Below are 22,257 nucleotides of genomic sequence, written 5' to 3' on the forward strand. Positions count from 1 at the left end.
TACCACAACAACAATCTTCCACTTTAAAGTCATTTGTCATTTTTAATAAAATCAATGTATGTTTGAAATTGGAAGATTGCAGTAATTAAGACATTATGTTTATGTCATATGTAACATGCCTATATAGTAATGTAGATGTAATAAATCGAGAGAAAGTCTTTAAAATTCAAAGCATAAACAACATTAGGGATTGTTTTATGTGTTTAAGGCCCTGTCAAGTGATGTGAACAGACTTTAAAGAAAATACGCACACCGTACTTAAACCTGGAGCCCAAAACTTACCATAGAAACAACATACAAGGTGACAGTGATCTAATAATGCAACATAGTATATATCAAAATGCAGGAATGCTTATTTCTGAAAAAGTGACGTCAATTGGCAATTTGTGGCAAACACACTGGTTTGCCACAAATTTCCTGACAAGATGGAAATTTGGTGTTGTTGCATCTGAGTGAATCGTTAGAAGCACTACAGAGCTCAACCTCTGTGTGAAGAACACACAGCGCCACACATAAAGTCTGTGCACATTGCCCAGGGCTGCTGACCTTCTGTGAGCAGCCAACCATCCTGTTGGTTCCACTTGAATGCAGGTATGCCGCCTCTGCTCCTGCTCTCTGCTACTGCAGCCTGGCCACATTACCACAGACGATGTTAGCAAGTGAGCGGGGAGGAACTGAGATAGACTGATGGGAATAGAGGCAGGCCATCAAGCTGAGGCTGAAAGGACAACAAGTCCTAATCATTGAGGACTCAGAGATGGCAGGTTAGACTGACCTTCACAAGTCCGGAATGACAACACATTCACACCCAGAGAGCCAAGGCAAAAAAGGGATTGGGCACCACTGGAATAAAGCAAACTGCTGATGTGCTGGATAATGCTGACTATGCGGTATGCTATTTGTGGTTGTAATTAGAACAAGCCTCCAAGTACAGTATATGGCCATTGTAAAGTTTTTAACAATGACTACATTAGAGAAATGCATTTCTTTCAGAAGACTGGGCCTCGGCAACAATAATGACAGCAACTAGAGGTAGATGAAGCCAATATATAAAAAAAATATATACACAGAGTACAGTAGCTTAAATGACAAAGTTTATATCACCATAGTCTCCAATTTTCTTTTTTTTTTTTTTTTTTTTACTGATACTTGCTTTTGGCCGGGGTACAATCATTGTTTTTCGATTGGCTTGAAACCCCACAGTTCACATGTAGAAAACGAAAAACACATAAGGGATCAAGATTAGACAGAAATGAGTGACAAATGTCAAGGGGGCTGAATCATTCTTGTATTCTGACTAGGACAGATATATTTTCGATGCAGCTACCTCACTCTTAAAGGTACGCCTGCAGGTTGAACTATGTTTCACCATGAGGAGATTTACAGGGGATTGTGGGCAAGATGTTCCTTCCTTCAGTCTGATATTCAGATGTAATGCATGTTGGTGATAAAAAATACTGAAGAAGGATTTCACACAAAACATAAGTATCATATGGGCTCAGGCAGAACCATGGCCTTGGAGAGAAAATGGTGCTCCAGATTGAGCTACGGCGCAGCGTCTAATATAATGCGACTGCTTATAGGCTCACAAGGCCACACACGTGGACATAGTAACAAAACATGTCACCAAGACACTGCCCACAGTGACAAGCAGTAAAAATTTAAATCACTTGTCAATAAATCATGCGGAAGAAGGCTGCGGGTTGAACAACAAGGACAATTTAAACCGCAAGCGCCATTGAAGTACAGTGGTTTGTAGCTCATTCCATGAAACAAATGTACAGAATTTTGTGAATATGACAAAGGTTGACCCCGTTTTATAGGTGGTGCTTTTGCTCCATTAATGAAACATATTTAAATCAGACCTGAATAATCCTGCTCAAAGGGCAGAAAAAAGGGAAGAACAGGATAAAAACAATAAAGCCGCTGTAGCCGGAGCCACGGCTACACCTCCGCAAGTTGACCATAGACTCCTATTATTTTCCTGCAATAACAAGTACATGGGTACCATATACCACAGGCATGCTTGATTACTGCTCTGTGCACCCTTGGACAGTGAGCTCCACATACTGCGTTGCAATACCAATAGGCCCTTACGCCATGCTGGGCACTCAAGCCCAATAAACTTCAAACAAAACCAATACAGACAAGTATAAAATGGCAAAATAGTACACTAATGAGTTACTAAATCAACTCAACAACTAGCAAAAACAGAAAATATCTCACTACAGTGGCATTGAGCAAACGCTAACTTCCCTAAAAAGATACAGTATACAGCCACATTCAAAGCCAAACCACAAAGAGGGCAAAAAAGGATGGGGGATTGAAATGACCAGACAAGTCTCTTGGATGTGGTTACTTGGCAGATAAATTATGCATCAAAACTGCACAGGTGGTGCAGAACAGGGTTTTAGGGGAAGGGAGGGGTTTAAGCAGCTGGGAAACTCATAACGGAGCTGGGAGAGCAAGTGAAGGATGGAAGGGGAAAAAGACAGATACTCCCTAGTTTCATAGCACAACCAACAGATGTTGAGGCATCAAAGAGGCTGCACGCAAGGCAGTCATGCTACTCAACTTGGATTTACAACATATGGCTATTATGTAGGGCCTAACCAATAAATCGGCGGGCCGATATATCGGGACGATCTGAGGTATTTTACAATATCGAAAGTGATAAAAACAGAGAAACATCGTGGTGAAAATCGGTCACAATATATTTCTATGATTTAAACTTTTACTATATCTATACATGTTTAGCTATAGGCTATTTAAGAGATTAAAAAAAAGAAACCTCAAATGAAATTACTTAAAATATCGGCCTATATATCGACTATCGGTCAGGCCAACCCCCTTAATATCGGTCGGACCCTACTAATATGACCCACTTGTGTTGCTACCCACAGACAGGATTTAAAACACAGAAGTCAAGGGCTTGGAAACAACCTGAGGTAAACAATGTGGCAATTGTAACATTTTGAATTTCACACTTAAAAGTGACGTGTGTGAAAAGAGATTGTAGTTGAAAATATACTATTAGCAACGTGTGCCAAATCACAGCGGACAAAGATTGGTGGTTGTGTTGAATGGGGCCCTATGTTACCATGGAAACAGGACATGTGGGCGCATATATAATCAGGATGCCACGCTAAAGCGCGAATCTCCACCTGTGTCACCATGCTCATGAACACCAATGGACCATTCCGGGACAAGAATACCAAGCAGACATTGCTTACAGATCAAACATTCCTTCCCCCAGGAGGTAAGCGTAACAGAATATAGATGCCTGTAAACATTTCCCCTCACATTGAAGAACACCAAAGACAAAATGAAAGCACAACTTAAGTTAGACAGAAAAACTGACCAACTGCAGCAATTATATCGCATGAAACCCTTTCTTAACCATATAGGGACAAAGAAGACGGGACTTGATGAAAGTCATATATGACCACAAACTAGATTTTGTCACATTATTATCATTATAATCATCATTATTATTACTACTACTACTCAAGGCACTATTCACACGGGATTAGAATTACCTAGGGACCTCAGGTAAAAAGTAAAGATTACTTTCCTGTACAAATCTGCCATGTCAGTCATTTGAAAACTCAAAATTCAGCAGATTTTTATTTTGGGTAATTGTAGTCCTGTGTGAATCGACATGTCAGAGTTTGGAAAGTTTTACGTTCTTAACCAGCGGAATGAAGTTTAAATTATATAGAATATATATCTATATATTTCTATCAAAAAAAGTTCAGATCTACACCTCTAACATTTAGTATCTTGCAAAGCGTAGTTGAGTGCACCATTAGCACACTGAAAATGTAGGGCTTTTCTCTCTTTTTATCCAAGAGAACAGTGGCCAACAGGTACATTTACTTTTATATCAATGTGTGAAGAACTTAAGAGCTACGGTCTTGGGAGTTTCCCTGTGTTCGATGACGCTCCGAATGTGGCAAAGCTGGGTCCATGGTAAATCGCTCTATGCTGACTTTAGTGCATGTTCCACTTTGACCCTCAATAAAATTTCAGCGGTGGGAAAATTGATGGCATTTGTTGTTACAGGCACGGGAGGGCATCCTACAACGCCAGTCCTACAGCCATTTATGTCTGGATTTGGAGATGTTAATGTTATTGCGCCTCTCACACGTTGGAGTCCATTCATTTGAAATAGCCAAGCGTTTTTGGACCCACTTTTTTGCTTGATATAACTTCTAAATAATTTTGCTAAAAGAAAATACCTGGTTTAAAGTGGCCTAATTAGGGAATGGCTCTACCTCAATGATACAACGTACAACCTTACGATTAAAAGAAAAAAAAAAAAAACACTTTTTAATTTGCAGGCCCTGGTTGCCGCAATGTTGCCATGGCGACTTACTTTCCATGCTGGCATTGCTTAATTTTGCAGTAAAAACAAAACAAAAAAACACTTTGTTCATCGCTCAGATTTGATGGTTTACTTGATTATTCTTGAGTTCACTTTGCTGGCATTGTTTTGCATACAAAAATAATAACAACAAAATAAAGCAGTGGGGAAGGAGAGGAGAGAGGAGGAGGGAAGCAGAGGCACTGGGACTAAGGGAATGCTGGAAAGATGGGGAGAGAGTGAGGTTCATATGTATCTGACAGTGGTGAAAAAACACATAGAAGTGGAGACGGCAAACAGTGAAATGAGGAAAGAGATGAGGACGAGAACTAAGCTGGCACTATTACATCAGAGGTAAAGAGTTACTTTAAGTCACTCAGACGGCATGATATATTTAAACTTCAAAGTATTGAACCCAGAAAATATATTTTCTCTAGATAATGTTAAAAATTGTCAAAAACAAAGTCACTCTCCCATTTGTACTGAATATGTAATCGGTCCAGTCCGTTATGCACACGACTGCCATAACAATAGAATTACTATCAAGTGTCTACACAAGTGCGTCATCTCTCAGTCACATCTTTGGCCTGGCAGCGGCAATAGGCAACGAGTCTATTTTTGACCGATTCCGCAGCCGAGATGAACAAGCAATATTGAGCATGATAATATCACATCCAGTTTCAATTGCAGTTTACAGTTCATGGGCGGAACCTCGTTTCCGGACACACACCGTCGTGGACATATTTGAAGAGTGCGGTAAAGATGGAACAATCCACACGGTCACTGTATGCTGTGTAAGCGCTAGTGCACGGCTTTCATAAAAACTTTACTCTCACACGAATGCACTCCGGTCCGATAGTGCAGCGAGGACCGGAGGTACGTTGGCTTCTAATCTGGGATGATCAGAGGAGAGAGGTGGGACGAGGAGTGGAGGGATGAACAAAAGAGGAGAAGGGAGAGGACATAGACCCCCACAGCATTGATTCATTTGTCCCTTCATGAAGTGCAAGTAAATGCATACACATGGACAAAGCATGTAGTAAATAAATCGAGTAAAATAAAATGAATGAAAATAATACATCATAAACTGGTGTTAATAATCTATGATAAAAAAGACTATGATGTTACTTGATGTATTTTTGATTTTGCGCACACTAGAATCCGTCACATGATCAAAGGGAGGACGGACGAAAGATTGAGTGGTCAGTGAGTCAGTATCTTTATAAAGTTAGATACAAATGATATGGACAAGCAAGGAGCAAAAAAAAAAAAAAAAAAACAGAAAATCAAAACACTTTGTGCTGAATGAAAAGGTATAGAAAAATAATCAAATCTAGAATGAAGAAGCTGAGTGAGACTGGCACAGCAGCAAGAATCGGAAGTACAAAGATGACGAGAGCATGTTTATGTAACTGTCTACCCCTGAGGCGGCAGAGAGGGAGCAAGAGAGGGGGTCTGTAAAATGCAAAAAGACAAAGTCCCAAGGCTGGCAGTGAGTGGACCTATTCTCTAGATTTAGTGCACTCGATGCTAAAGAATTTATTTTGTTTTTGCAGTTTTCTAAAAAGGCTATTTCGGTTCAGTTGTCCAACATTTGTCTACCCTCTTGTTTACCAAAACACAGTCTTTAAAAGTTAAAACCTAGATTTTGTCGAATAGTGATAAAATAATGAGGGCATATTAGGAAAAAAATGAAGATATAATTGATAAATTGCTTTACTGCCACTGTACCTGTTTCTGAGCTTGACATACACTAAATATCAAATGATACAGTGTGCAAAGAAAATAGTGTAGGTCTGTGTTAAATCAAAATGCACATTTCATTTTCCAAGAAGTGAAACAATTCATTATTATTTTGGTGATATTGTTGATTTAACACTGCACCAAATACCACTACAGGGCAAAAGGGCAAACTAAAATATGCTATTCTCAAACCACAAAACAGATAGGAGGAAAACTCATAGCATCAAATTAAACAAAGCGGTAAAGCTAAATCTGTATCACATATGGATCTCTTCAATGTATAAGGTAATAAATGGGGCACAAAGGGAAAAGAGAAGTGCCCCAAGTGAACTCAATAAATGATGGAAGGATAAACAAGGTAGTGGTAGATGGGGTGATGAAGTAAGTAGAATTGGAATACGCAAAGGCTTTTAGGAGCAGCACTGGCTGCTCAACCAGACCAGTCTGCCAATTTCTGGAGGACTGTGTCTACGAGCAAGTAATAAACAGAGCTGATGAGAAGTGAGTCTCCACACTGGATAAGCTTCTCTCCGCATTCTGGCACGGATACATTTGACCTGAATATACCTCCAAACAGACAGCAGTTCGACGTTGCATGGCCACAAAAACACAAGTAAAACATAATCCTAAATTATAATAAATAGGCATTGCTGCTTTTTGTGGGGCAACAGCGAGCTATGTACAGAGACAAAAGAGATTGGGTAATTTTCTGTTTATGAGAAAGAAACTAAAAGGAACCAAGGAAGCAGGAAGACGAAAGGAGACAAGGGACATTTCACTACCTACCCATGGTGAATACAGTTAAGTATTGCTCTTAGCTGAGGTGTGAGAAAATTGCATTTCCCGATGTTGTAAATCTTTTTTGCAAACACCCAGGCAAGCCATTTTGGTGCCCTAAACAGCTGCATTAACAAAACAGCAGCGCAAATACTGTACAATGTCTTTCGGTCACAATGGCCTCAATGTGGCCTCAAAAACACAGATCTGCCTTTGATCAAAACATAATGAGAGGAAAGAGTGGGAAGGGCACATGAAGCAGTGAAGAAAAATACACACTTTGTTTTCACACCATCAGTCTGAGATCTCTCCAACAGTAAATGTCACTTATTTGGTGAAATGTCATCTCCAATGCTCGTCTTGCAGGATAGTCCTTTGAATGGCACGGCGTGATATTCTCATTTCAGTCAAATACAACACCCAAGATATACAGTAAGGGGGCAGCAGAGCAGCCAGATGTGTAGGTCTGTGTTTTGTAGCAGCAGAGATGAGCATGTGTTAATCAGCCATAATGCAACACACCATGTCATATCACATTATGCTTCCTGCCAATGTTTCACCTCCAGTCTCCTCCAATGGCCGTCTCCCCAGAGTGAAGGGGTGGGGTGTAGGGAGTAGGCAGGAGGGCTGAGTTATTTCTGCACTGATGAACCAGAGGCTGCCACAAACCTGCCCCTGAGGAGCTCAGCTAAGAGCCCACAAGAAACCTCTGCATGACTGGATAAGGCAAACACAGGCCAAGGACAAACTGATTTATGTGTCTAAGCACAAACCAACCAATCATATGCACAACACTGACACGCCCAAAATAAATGTTTTGTTGACTCATAATCAGCTTGAAATTCTGCAACATATGCAAATGCTTTATTTAGCACACAGGGGAGTTTGCTGAGATGTCTCAAATAAATCTGTTTCGCATTGTTGCTTGAACACAAATCCAATGACTTGAGACAGTGTCTGTCGTGAGGTCTCAAATGACATATTATAGCACACTGGACAACAATTTCACAATACACAGTTATATTTAAGATTTTGCTAAAAACCTTTGAACTCATTTTCCCTGATAGATTTTTTGGGGGATGTCTTATTGCATGGTTCCAGACTGTATGTAATGCTTTAAATCGCTAAAATTGATCACAATAGACAAATATGATCTAAGCATAGCTTAATATATTTTATAGTACAAGTGTCTGGATAAGATACCGTATATGAAGAAATTTTCAAAGTATTGAACACGAAATGAGAAAAAGTAATCTCCATAACATGTGTAGCGGCAGCTGCTGCTGCTCAGGGGGAGGGTCTGGCCGCAGGTGGCCACTGTCAGGTACCTCCTTGATCAGGTCTCCACATCAATCACTACAAAATACAATAAAGTGATTTCTCACTACTTTTACTCATGTATCATTATCAAGTGTGGGATGACAGATTAACAGCGCACTCAGCACTAGGGGCCAGGAAGTATCTCCACTGGGTGGGAAAACTGTGGAGGCTTGTGTACAAATAAGGAGCTCTTCTTGAGTGAGCCATCTGGTGAATGTGCATGTTTGCAAAGGCATAAGGTAATATTTATTTTTTAGGGACACTGTACATTAATAAATATTTCTGTAAATGCATCAGAATTGGCCAAAAAGGCTATTTTTAATCCGTAATCCCTGAACAAATGTAAATCGTGTCTCCAAAAGACAGCAAATATATACAAAATCACTGCAAATAGCATGCAATGTAAGACACAAATCATTGCAATAAATGCAGATACACATCACATACACAATCAAAGAAGACACAAAATTAGTCAAAGCTGTTACATTATTCAGAAATTAACTCTTTGACTGCCGCAAACAAACATGAATGACTCATAAAAATGCTAACCATTGCCTGCCATGGTGGTAATAATTCTCATCATTTAGACTTTTTAATAAGAAAGAATAGTGTGGGGTCTGCTACTTGTACACTTGCCCAAGTACGAGCCACATGCAAATGAGCCCTGAAATAGCCTCTGACAATAGGGTGTGGAGCACTAGGAGCCAGGGGAAGCCCTGCAGCATTATGAAGGGGGTAGTCGCAATTCCTTTTGAAATATCTTGTATGCTTCAAAATAATAATAATAATAATGCATTGGTCTTATATAGCGCTTTTCTGGACACTCAAAGACGCTTTATATTGCACTATTCGTTCACTCCATACTCGGTGGTGGTAAGCTACTATTGTAGCCACAGCTGCCCTGGGGTAGACTGACGGAAGCGAGGCAACCAGTCTGTGCCATCGGCCACTCCGACCACCACTCACTCACTACATTCGCTAGACTTCCTGGTGTTCCCAAACGGTCTCCCATCCAAGTCCTGCCTGGTCCACCTCAGGTCTTATGTGTAACTGCAGCTTCTAGATCAAGCTTGTGCATGATGGTAGCCTGATAAACCACACCCACCTTCTTTCTGCACGAAAGAAGGTGGGTCTGGCCACGCACGGTAGACAAGTTGTTATTGGCGGCTAAGGCCGAGCCGAACCAATCACGACCGTCACAGAGAAATGAGAAGGTTACGTCACTCGCTGCACCTCTATGTTTTTAGTTCAATTAACGTTAACATCAGCCAAAACTAATCATTGGATGAAGTAGTCAAGGATTTTGCCTCGCGTTCTCCGCGTGAGTTTATATTCACTTCATATTTGTTTAATTGGACACGGCTGTCGTCACGTCCGCTAATCGCTAATTGGTTTATTTCACTGACAATCTGTGCGCGTTAGGCCCGCCCGTTCAAACTGCTCCAATTGCTCCGTGACCAGACTAATTCCCTGCATGGAATGAACAGGGAAGAGTATGGCAGAGCCAGGCAAGCATGATGGCACTTCGGACCCGAATTAACACCTTTTTGAGTGACAGTGCAGGATTTTAGAGGCAATTGTGGTGAACAGGTCTGAGCTCATTCTACACATTAGGACATGGCTGGAACATGTAGGGGGATGAAAATACTTGGTTTTAACATTTTAAAACTCCGTAGAGTCCCTTTAAGGGAACTTTTACAAAAGTGTAATTTTCTCCGCGTTTGGCAAATAAAGGACTTTGGCAAATTAACAACGCTAGTTTTTATCAATCAAAAAGTTACTGATAAGCGTAGAATCCATCAATCTATATTCTACCCCATTATACAGGGTCGGGTCTCAGGGGCAGCAATCTGAGCAGAGATGCCCACACTTGCCTATCCACACACACTTCCTCCAGCTGTTCTGGGGGATCCTGAGGCGGCACCAGGCCAACATAGAGACATAGTCCCCCCAGTGTGTCCAGGCTCTTCCCAAGACCCCGGGATGCTTGAACTCCTCCACTTGAGACAAGGAGTCTCCACCGACCAGAAGAGGGCAAGCCACCTTTTCCCGGTGGAGAACCATGGCCTCGGATTTGGAGGTGCTGATCCTGCAGTTGCTTCACACTCGGCCCCAGTGCACGCTGAAGGTCCTGATTTGATGAAGCCAACAGAACACCATCATTTGCAAACAGCATAGATGAGGTCCTGGGGTTCCTGTAGAGAAACTCTGTCCATAAAAGTGATGAACAGACCCGTTGAAAAAGGGCAGCCCTACCAGAGACCAAGCTGCACTGGGAACAGATCTGACTTACTGCCAGCAATGCAAACCAAGCATGTATGACCATGCTGCGGTGATACAAAGAAAGGACAGCCCTTAGTACAGGGCCCTGGACCCCATACTCCCGGAGCACCCCCCACAGAACACCACGAGGGACTAGGGCTGGGTACGTTAAGGATTTATCGATTTACTCTAAGCTCCTCATCACTTTACAATGATATTTACTTAATCACAGGCATTATCCTATGAAACTAATAATTTGAATAATAAAAAGAAGACACTCCCTGTAAGAGCTTGCGGCTCTCCCTGCTGTCATGGCCCCAAGAAAACAGCTAAAGCCTGGCTTGTTTGGCACTATGCCTCAATATGTTTGAATATTCATAAAGACAATTGAAAAGTTGTTTGATATTTGCCTACCGTCTATTTGATGGCAATATTGCCTTTTTGCTCGAGGCTGTAATATAAATTCAATTGATGACTGTATGAAATAATTGCAATTAATTTTCAATTACTTGGCTTGATGAACCATTTCACCTGTTCACCTGCTACAATCACCTATGGTCATCTGCCACTTTGGCAACCTACTTACTAATTGCAAATAATAATGGAAAATAAAAAAGTCAATTATAGATGTAGCAAATTTGAACACTGTGCAAGACACATTAGATTATTTCTGTTTATGTTGTCACCCAAGGAAGAAATTTCACTTGAGTCAGTTGCAAACATAAAACACAATTTAAAAAAAGACATTATAAAAACCGTGTGGGTGTCCCGTATCCTTAGACTTGGACATTACCTCTGTCTGGACAGACATTTGCCTGGACACTACATTTGCTTCGATATTGCACAGCGCTGTCATGATTCTTCTAAAACCGTAACCTTGGCATCGATCAGGAGGCGCAACCTGGCACGGGGCGTAACTTGGCAGGAGGCGTCACCTGGCAGCAGCTCCGTGGCCGCAGACAGATAGAAAAATATAGCAGAACAGCCCAAGAACATAGGCTAATACTAGCAGAAGGTGCAGCAATTTTCACCATATTATGAGACGAATGCAACACAAATGCTTGCGCTCTAGTGTGGCTATTACAACATGGTTATAATATGGCGGATAGCGTCGGTAGCATCAGCAGTGTCAACCTAGGCTGTAAATTTGGGTCTGAACTTAAACGCACAGGTACATCTGAACAAGTCAGCACTTGTAAGCACAATAACGACAACCAGCTCCATCTGTGTAGCCACAACAAGCCATGTATCCTATGATGCACAGCGACATCATGTGCTTCACATCTAGAGACAAAATTCCAACAACAACATCATTATAAATCTACTCCACACTCACCACAGGATGCCATCCCCATCACATGTCAAAATCCCTCCTCTAAAGACAGGAGACAATGCTGTTTGTCCAGCAGTGTCCCGTTTATAAACGTCAGTCATCCTGATTACCCAAACCCTAACACAATCTGCACAGATCCAACACTGAACGCACGCAAATAGGCTATTGAGAGATTGTAAACACAGTGTCTCTTCTTTTGTTTATCCAATATGCAGTCGAATAACAGTGTTAAATTACATCTCCACCACAAAAGAAAGTTCAAAAATATGGTGCGCATTTCCCATTGCGTCACATTTTAGCTGCATAAACTGAAACGCAACCTCACTGTGTTTAGTCCTGACTCTTGTTACCGCCAGGAGACCCCTCTTTGAAGTTCTCAAGGTCCGAGATGATTCATATGGCTGTAACATGTCAGAGATGTAATTTGGTGCTAAACCATGAAAAGACTTGTACACAAGCAGAGCTGTTTTAAATTCTATTCTCTGAGTGACAGGAAGCCAGTGCAGAGACCGGAGCACTGGACTAATATGGTCGTATTTCCTGGTTCTTGTCAGGAATCGAGCAGTAGGCCAGTGAGCAGGCTCTTACAGTAGTCTAACATACTAGAGACAAATGCATGGATAAGAAGAAGAGCAGCCTAATGTACAGCGCCTTTCACAGAAATTGTCACAAAGCGCTTAACATGACACAATTTTACATTCACTCCAAACTTGGTAGTGGTAAGCTAGAGACTCGAGGTGACTGTCTCTCATTTTTATTTTATTTTTTTCACAAATGTGTGGAAAATCAGAACAAATATAACAGTCAGATTCTCCAGCGGGGTGTAATGGGATGGCAGGGACCCCTCCTGGCAATATAGATCAGAGCGTGTTAACAGTGGAAGAACTAACTACTACTCAAGGTATCTTTTTGATGAAAGAATGCTATAATGGTTTAAAGCTCGAACAAGTAGATTTCGCAAGATATGACCCCTTCAACATAGCCGTGTGTTGGACAGCAAGATGAAGACACAGAGTGCTTGTCTATATAATCTCAGAAGTTCAAGTGGAGAGGACAGACTGCTGAATGTGCAGCGTGCATCTGGGGAAACAAAGATGATTAATGTGAGAAGGAACTGGGGTGTTGGTGCAAATCCAACACACATATTACTGGCATATCACATATCACTGTATTTCTCTTTGATTCTGTCTGTGCCTTAGGGCACAGAGGGTCCAGCCTGTAGTCAGCAGGGGGGTTTTCCCCAGAGAGAGTGGATGTGTACGTCTGAGTCTGCACTGTTGGTCTGCACATGCTCAGTGCGTCCGAATAAGCAGGAGAGAGACAGAGAGAGTATGGGGTGAGCACGTGGGCTGCTTCTCTATCTGCAAGCAACTTTGTGTGTGCTGATGTGTACACAGTGCACTGAAGATCATATTATGCAATCTTTTGGCCACATGAAAAAGCCTCCGTCAGCACTTTGCTTTTGTGTGCTATGGTGCTTCATTCTGGTGAACACTGCAGAAGAGAAAGATGAGGGCAGGAGATAACAGTGCAGCAGGAGGGTAATAGTAAGCAGTAGCACAAATGTTCACATGGGACCAAGGCACAGTGCGCCCACAGACCTACGTACACTTGGTTTGCACTTTATAGCCCAAACCTTTATTCAGAGATTAACTTTCAACTCAGACCTGGCAGGGGTCACCTCCTTGATTGCATCCACTCTGTAGGCAATAATGTCCCCTTGCCATGATCCCGCTGCCACTGCACACATGTACCTAACCCAATAGTGAAACAATAGTGACGCATCACATCGAAGTGCTTACTGTTGAATGTGTTTGTAAGGTCTGGACAGGTAGCCTGGTGAGTCCAGAAGGATACCCCTCTGTAATTTTTTACACTGAGGGATATCAGTTTGGGACCCACGCCCTTGTTGCCGGCAGAAGAAAACTCAAACGAGCCTGCGCGTTTCAGATTTGTCTATTTGCGGTCATGTGTAGATCGCAAGTAGCGTCACTCGCGGGACACGGCAGTCCCCTCAATAACAATCTACGGGCGGCGCATGGAAGAGAGAAAGAGCTGTCCAATCGGCGGCAAATGACCAATTATACATCTACAATAGGGCTGAACAATTTTGCAATTTTATCAATATTGCGATTTCCATTTTATTGTGATTTTCCACTAATAACTTTTTGTTGCAATACAATTAAATATTTACTAAATTTAATAAAGTATTACTCACTCTTAAGTCCTTTATAATCACATGGAATATAATTCCAAATAGTCCACATAGTCATTTAGCCTACATAATTTCCAATAAGCTTATATTGATTTTTTTTTTTTGCTACATTCACTTCTATGGGCAGCGGCCATCAGCTGCATGGGCCAAAATCGCGTGCTTGTGCGATTTCGAAATCGTGTTGTGTAATATAACAATAAAATCCCAAATGCGATTAATCGTTCAGCCCTAATCTACAGTAGATGAGTTTCGTGATTCAATATTAACGCAGAACCGCTAAAAACACTGCATCAACAGCAGATGCCCGCCATTCGCTGATTGGTTTACTCCACTTCCTGTTTGCTTGCGTATGCACCGCAGTGGAAATGCAGTTGATGCCACAGTCACCAGACTCAATCGCTGGTACAGCGGTGAGCCTGGTTTCCAGGCAACTGGACAGGGCCCATTTGACTGGTTTTCCATGCCCATCTCACAGCCTTTTCAGACCTGCCTCAGGGAGAAGACTGTGGAGTCCATCAGTGAGGTCAGGCACCCAAAGCTGAACTCTCCCCATCTCTCCCACTGCTGCCCTCTATTCTGTACGTAGGGCTGTCATGATTACTATATCGCCTCAATGTTCAATAAATAACAGATAAACGATACATTTTTTGCTCAGAATTTATGGTCTGTACATTTATTAGCATTTTTTACAAATTATTTTCTTTGTAAAACTTTGATTTTTAACTGAAGCAAATTGGGTTACATTACATTACATGTTTGTTGCAGATTGTGTGGTATTTTAAGAAATGAACATCCTATAAACATAAATAAACATCCTTCCAGAAGCATCAAAAGTGCTGGAGAAGACAGTGAGCAACTTACCGCCCACTTTGACTTACCTCTTAAACCCAATGCAACTTGGTTTTTGACAGAAAAAATTTACAGACTGCCTGGAAATTCATCAGGGCACATGAGTATCAGGGAAAGGTGGTGGGAGCAAACTTCCTTGATCTGCGTAAAGCCTTTGATACTGTCAATCACCAGATACTCTACAGTAAATTCAATCTAAAGAGTCTCTGAGCACACCCAAAACTGGATAAGAACTTAACGAAAGCAGTGACAAATGACTTGCAATAAATACCTTGGTGGTAAAACGTGCTGTCAAAAAAGGCATCTGAATAATACAGTACACTGGACATACGAGGACAAACCAACTAAAGGTTTGTGAGAGGTCGTGGCTTTTGATCATATATTCATAATAAAAAGCAAGCTCTATTAAATAGAGCATTTTCAGTGCAGCACTGTAAAGGTGCTTATTTCTGATAAAACAAAAGACAGATTTATTGCATCCATCACAAACCAGAATTCTGAATATGTGCAATAAATTCCAAATAAAGTAAAGTAAAGGCAATCTAGTAGAAAAAAAAAACATCTTTCATTTCAAGCATGAAAACACCACAACTTAAGCATAACCAACAAAGTTTTACTGTCCTGAACCTTAAGACACAAACCTATTAACTTCCTCTAAAAGCCCAATTATCTTGATTCATCCAAAGTCTGTTTCTGTTCAGCCAGGTGTGGGATGTGCAGACTGCTGAGAATTGGCAACTTAGATTGGACAACTGCACAGTCTTCAAAATCAGCAAGGGCATAATTGACAACATGGAAAAGCGTGGACGACTGTGGTTAAAAAAATAAAATAAAAACACACACACACACAAAAAGTTGATATGGTTAAGACGGCCCCTTTACCCAGGAGTTGAAACAAGGGTTTATACAAGGGAGCTGAAAATACTTGAGAGCGTAATGTCAAATGCTATTTTAATTCAAAAGGCCCATGGGAAGGGCGATTGTCAAAAGTTGGCCAGACCTGAAACCCTGGACCGAACCCAAAACAAGTAAAAACAAGATTACGTACTTCAATCAGCTCAGCCAAGGACACATCACTGAGCTCAAAGTCAGAATGATGCTGGAGACCTTTGATGGACTGTGGTGATGGACAAGTGAAGTATGAGGAATGGCAGCTCACGATTCTGCATCTTGCTTTCAAGGATTTACTTTTTTTTTTCTTTCTCAATAGCACAAATGAACAGAAATCTGGCTCACTGTGACCACTCAAAGAGCACAATTTGAGGCCTGAGAGCAAGGGCGTGTCACAGGGCACGCCAAGACATTTATACAGCTATTAGGAGGAGATTATCAAGATGATTGTTGAAAAGAAAGCTATGGAAGAAAAATGTTGTGCGCATTAAAACGTGCAAAGTACAGAGATTAAAAAGAGGCCAGTGGTGTGTGAGGCGGCTGAGCAGGTCTGCAGGAAAGGGTCGGGTGATGATGAAAGAGAGAGAGACCCATGACATGAAATATCTTTAACATGGTCTGTCATATCCGCTTTTGTTCCCTCCCTCTCCGCTCCATCTTCCTCTATCCCTCTCAGGCCCATCAGAGTGTGTTAATCTCCTTCAAGGTTGGATAATTACTGGAGAAGGGAAAAAAAAAAAACCCACAAATGGCCTCAAGACTGCATACTTGACTGATATATGAAAGATGACTGTTAACTCATCTTATGCGTTTCATTATTTCAGATTTTAAAGACAATCGGGACCTGTGACTTATGAAAAATACAGGTGAATTTCCGAATGCAATATAAGTTTATTGCTGTTCTGTTTTTCACATTACATGCAGAAGATCCCAATGTAAGATCAACTCATTTTAATCAGTATTCTGCCCCAACCATCATCAACCCCCTGGTGTGCCCTTGGTCATTTCCAGGACAACCAAATTTCTCTTTAATAAGCATTTGTGCACACCCACTGAGTTCTCCTTCTTACAATCCCATTGTAGCAGCGAGGATGCCTGACACAGCAGTAACACTCATCTCCCACATCCACAGCCAGAGGGACACCATAACACCACAGAGAGAATGGAAGAGACCTGGAAATGTGTTATCTGCCCTTCCGAGCCTCAGCCTATGCGGACTATTAGCCAAGGCTTCACTTCAAAAGAAAGATATGTAATATGCCAGTTATGCTTTTCTCGCAATGGTCTGTATGGGTGAGAGCGGCCAGTCCCTTCTCACATTGTACACATCCACAGACTAAACCGCATGATTAAAGTTTCATGAATTAACACCAACACATGATCATTTACAGGATTGGTGCATCAGAGCCTGTGGCAAACTAACATCAAACACAATCACTGCTCAAGCCAGCACTCTGTCACCCTTTCTCCCAGCCCAGTCCACACTCTCAGGTTAGCTCAAAGTCAAAACCTCATGCTGAACGTATCTGTCTCAGTGTTCGGACTGCCACAAAGCACGAGTGAAATTGACAGAGGTGTCAAGGATGGGCAGTGGTTGGACTTAACATGGCAGCATCAGTGTTCTCCCATGTCAGGAAGAGGCGCTTTGAGTGTCAGTGAATACAAAAGGTGCTCCAGACCCTAGCTGAACCAAAAATCAATATTGCAATTTTATTTAGACTTTTTTTTCTGCATATAACTGAAATATAGCCTAAACTGAGACAATGTTATTGCTCGTGAAATATTTATGACTGACTTATTATGCACTTAGTAAAACGAAATCAACTGACAATCCCTTTTCTAGTCCTTCTTCATCTCTGTGTAGGACATATGACTCCAGTGGGAGGTTTGTTTATTGACACAGAGGAGCTTCTGTGAGCAGTGCAGGGGGAGTGTGCAGGAGCGCAGCCCAGGACTCTGAATGGACTGATTAGCGCTGCGGCTCTCTTGATGCTAATAGAGAAGAAAAGAATTAGTTCTTTGCAGTGGCTGATTACAAACGCTGATATTTTCACTGTACATCCGCCCATCTACCGCACACCTTAACTAGACTGAGAACTAAACAAAAGCACATGGCTGACAGCATGTCGCTCTATCTCACAGCTCCATTCACATCTACGGGCCACGGCCATCTCTTCTTGTTGCACGTTTGCAAGAAAGAAAATTCCCAGTTTGTGAAACTGTTCACTGACAATGGCAATACCTCTAATCTGATCCTGTAGTTCTCAATTCAGTTAAGTTTATTTGTAGGTCCAATATAACAAAAGGAGTCTCGCACAAACGGAAGGTTTAAAAATCAGCAATGAGAATGAAAGATGTGCAGGTGGAAAATGTCCAAAAGGTGAAGCAGCAAACATTTTGTCCCAGGGTATTGGGCACAGCTAGAGCCGTATAAGAACCTCATGGAAGGAGCTATAGATGTGACACTGGCTCCCAAGGATGTAACATCATCATAAAGCACTAGAATCAAACTGCGGAAGTTCAATTAATTCCAGCTGACTCACTCTTTCCAGCGAGGCAAAGACTAAAAGCATGAAATTATGCTCAGGTTAGAGTCTCTTGAATAAAGGCCTGATTTACCAAGCCAGGTGCTAAATTTTGAGTTGTATTTAAAACGGGCAAATGTTATTTTGATTTACCATTAGAAACTGTGTGCATTGTTAGTGATGCAAATGTGATATGTAAATTAGTTCACTACGTGAGCAGAGGAAGAGCAAATCTGTTGCTTCTCTTATATGCCTGAGCGCCTTTAAGAGGTCTATCTATCTAAAATCAAGGCTATAGAGAAATTGCCTGTCGCCTTCAAATATTGAATCCATAATTACACTGCGCTGATTGAGCATGTGCAGCACCATGGGGGAAAAAACTAAACTTGCAAGATCCACACTGGTTCGAAGAGCATTTCTTTGGTGATGTGCGCACTATATGCACACACTGCGGCCTGAGGAATGTATTAGGCAACTCAGCACGGCTGAATCTGGGACCGGAGATTACCAGGCTTTGATTACGGCTTCATCAAAACCAGAGTTTAAAATGGAAAAACAGGCTTGCACATTGGAGACACCCTCGGATCAGATGAACATGTGAACAGCGAAACAAGCGAGTCATGCCTCCCATTATCAGTATGCTGTGCACAGACCCCGTGTTCTTTAACAAGGACTTTAAAAGGACATGTGGCAGATGAGAACAGAGGCCAAAGTGTGTTTTCTTTATAATGACGTACACATCAAGCTTACACAATTATTTATCTTTGGAAATGAGCCAAACGCAAACATTTGAAGAAATGAGCAAACAGCATTTTTCAGCGCTGCACAAAAGCGTAATCTTCCTGTCAAAAACAGTCATTTTCCTTGCAGTTTCCTTTCTCGTAATCACGATCAATAAAACAGCACCAGCTAAACAATATCATTTGCATTTTCTCTGCCTCAAATTTCGCGCATTGTGCCAAAATCGCCTTGTTTTGTATATTCACTAGGTCCCATGGGCAAAATTTGCACTGCGGCATATGGCGTTTATGAAACACAAATCACCCTTCACTTGCCATTTGCTCCACTTTAGTACGCACTATTGTTTTTGCATGTGTGCAAACGGTTAGTAAATCAGGCCCTTAGTGCAATGGAAAAACTTTGAGCTCTGTTCCAACATGATCATATAACGGTTTTTGTGTTCAAAGGAGACCTACCTTTTCTTTTTGCTGCCGACAAGCCTCTTCTGCCGACTGAAGGGTTTTGTAGTAGGCACTGCGCTCAGCTGTGAAGTGGACCTTGGAAAGTGCGTTTTCAACCAGCGCCACGGAGAGATTGACACCTTCAATGTGCAGCCAGCCAATGAAGTTACCAGCCTTGTCCATGCTCTCCACTTCAACCTCCACCTGGAATCAAAAGTATGGGAGATTGTATTACCTTACAATGATGAAAACATAAGTCATATTATTCCCCTTAAGGCGCCGTCATCTTGCTTTTTCTAATGTAAATCATTTGTAACTAGTGACAGCTTAGTTGGAGCTCCCTTGAATAAACAAATTGCGGGACTGAAATAACTAACCTGCTGACACAGTGGAAAAGATTTTCACAATATTGCCCATAATGGACAGTAACCAAATTGTGCCTATTCAGGCTAATTATGTATTCATTACGTTTTGTTTCATAAGTGATGGACGAGGGGGAGCGGGGGGAGGGGTCAATTGATTTCTTTCTTCTCTAAAGCCTCCGTCAGCGAGAAAGTGAGAGGGCAGGTGTGCTGTAGAGATAGGGAGAAGTCAAGCGATTAAAAAACTAAGGCTGCTTAGCTGTGCAGTCGCCAGGGAAATCTGAGAAGATTTAAGTTTGTAAACTGCCCTCGATTATTCTCAGCCCCAGAAAAAAAAAGCTTTTATAAGAGAACACATAAATACAAAGTTATTTTGCAAAAAAATTATATTCACCTCATATCACTAAGGCATAGAAACACAAGGCTTACTTGATGATTCTGGTAGAATTTGACCAAGCTATAGCAATATACTGGCTTGCTCTAGTTGACATGCAGTTAAAAAGTAAGCAGCTAATGCACGTCTTGGAGTCCCAAGGTCGACGCTGGGGCGACCTATAGGAGCAGTGGGCAGCAAGCGTATGTCAGCACTCGGGGAACCATCTCCACATGTGGAGCCAGGCTAACGGTCAGAAACACCTGGCTGGATGATTCACCTATTGTACAGGTTTTAGTGGTCGGGGAAACCGGAGTACCCAGAAGAAAACTACGCAGACACGGAGAGAACATGCAAACTCCACACACAGAAAGGCCCCGTCCGTTGTGGGAATTGAACCCGGGACCGTCTAGCTTTGAGGCACGAGCCACCATACCTAATGCTCTCCAATATAAAGGAAAGGACAAGAGACAGTTTACATTGGCTCCATACTCGGTGGTGCTCAGAGTATATAGCCACAGCTGCCTTGGGGTAGAATGACGGAAACAAGACTGCCAATCTACGTCATTGGCCCCTCTGACCACTGTCTACCACTCACTCTCATACACACATACATTCTAATGCAAATGCTTTAGGGATAGGGGAAACCAGATTACTTTGAGAAAACCTGTGCAGACATGGGTAGAACATGCAAACTCCACACAGAGAGGCTGTTTCCAGGCCAGGGATCAAACTCTGGACCATCTAGCTGTGAGTGCTGACCGCTGTTAACCATCCCAATGAAATGGTTGAAATGATTAAGATGTGTGTGAGTATTGTATAAGCACTGAAATCGGCATCAACGATGTAATGAATTTGAGCCATCTGTGGATGGTAAATTCCCAGTGACATCAGATGACATCACTGACACCGCTAATCACACACTCATCCAATGACCAAAGGTATATTTATTAATCAAAGATAGCCACCGTGTAGAAAGCTATGCACTAGTTTTCTTTGATTAATAAATATACCTTTGGATATCAGCTACTTGAGTGTACGATAATGCTTTTTTGATTTTTGAGGATTTTCCTCAACATCTGCACCTCTGAAAAAGCTTTTGGTGTGCGTTGCTCCTCTTTTCTCACCCCATCGCTAAAAAAATGTACAACAGACCAGGTTGAGTGAGAGTGTGTTTGAGAGTGTGAATATGGGAAAACTGATGGAAATTAGCCTATGGCTACAATCCGGTGTGCCGTGTTTAAATGCATGAGTTCCATGTAAGTTCAATAACATGCACTGTCCCAACTTAAATGACAAAATTTAATTTAATTTGTAATAAGGAAGAGGAGTAGTGGAAACAGTTTTGAGTTGAGCCCAGATGGTTCCCAGTGGAGGCCTCCCTAGAGCCAAGATGGCTCCCGTCGAAGCACAAATGGTCTCTGGTAATCTCATAAATGCTGGTATTGTCGACACAGTTGACAGAAATACGAGAAGGCAGAATACTACACACAAAGGCATGTGAACTATGGCAGCAACGTGAGCCACCAGACTTTTATTATCATTGAAGTTAAACCTGCCTCGAGGGCTTTTTTAGAATTCACTTCAGTTTGAATATGCAAAAAAACAAAAACAAATGAAAGAAAGAGTGAAGGCTGTGCACCAGCAACCACTGGGAAGTGGGAACTGCTTCATTATCACATCTTATTATCTTATTATCACATTAAATACCCGAAAAGGCAAAGGATAAAAAACAAAAAACAAACTATATTATATCTATGTTACAAGATAGACAGCCATGCTATGCTTTAGCATTGCAGTCCTTCAGTCTCATTCATTTTCTAAAAAGAAACCGTAAACAATAAACTATCAGTGTGATGCATGAACATAATTCTCAAGCGAAGAGGGAGCAGCATTGTCTGCTGTTTATTTACAAAGCTCTTCTTGGTGTCCTGCCTGATTATTTGTTAAATTTAATAAATGCCAGGTCACATGCTTGAGGTCTACAGACATTTTGACTCTTGAGTCACACCGTGTTAAGACAGAATGGGGTAAGAAGGCTTTTTGCTGCTTTGCACTAT

At 41.7% G+C, this 22,257-nt stretch overlaps 1 protein-coding gene across 1 annotated transcript in view; it reads right to left on the minus strand.

Annotated features, from left to right (window-relative positions):
• Window positions 1–22,257, minus strand: part of snd1 (staphylococcal nuclease and tudor domain containing 1) — a 133,914-nt gene that overhangs the window by 37,598 nt on the left and 74,059 nt on the right. The window contains exon 17 of the mRNA XM_079582761.1: window positions 19,478–19,666. Within this exon, the coding sequence (XP_079438887.1) occupies window positions 19,478–19,666 (189 nt within the window). The remainder of the gene's footprint in view (window positions 1–19,477; window positions 19,667–22,257) is intronic.

The sequence above is a fragment of the Gobius niger genome (assembly GCF_951799975.1).
Source record: "Gobius niger genome assembly, chromosome: 2".
Classification (NCBI taxonomy): Eukaryota; Metazoa; Chordata; class Actinopteri; order Gobiiformes; family Gobiidae; genus Gobius; species Gobius niger.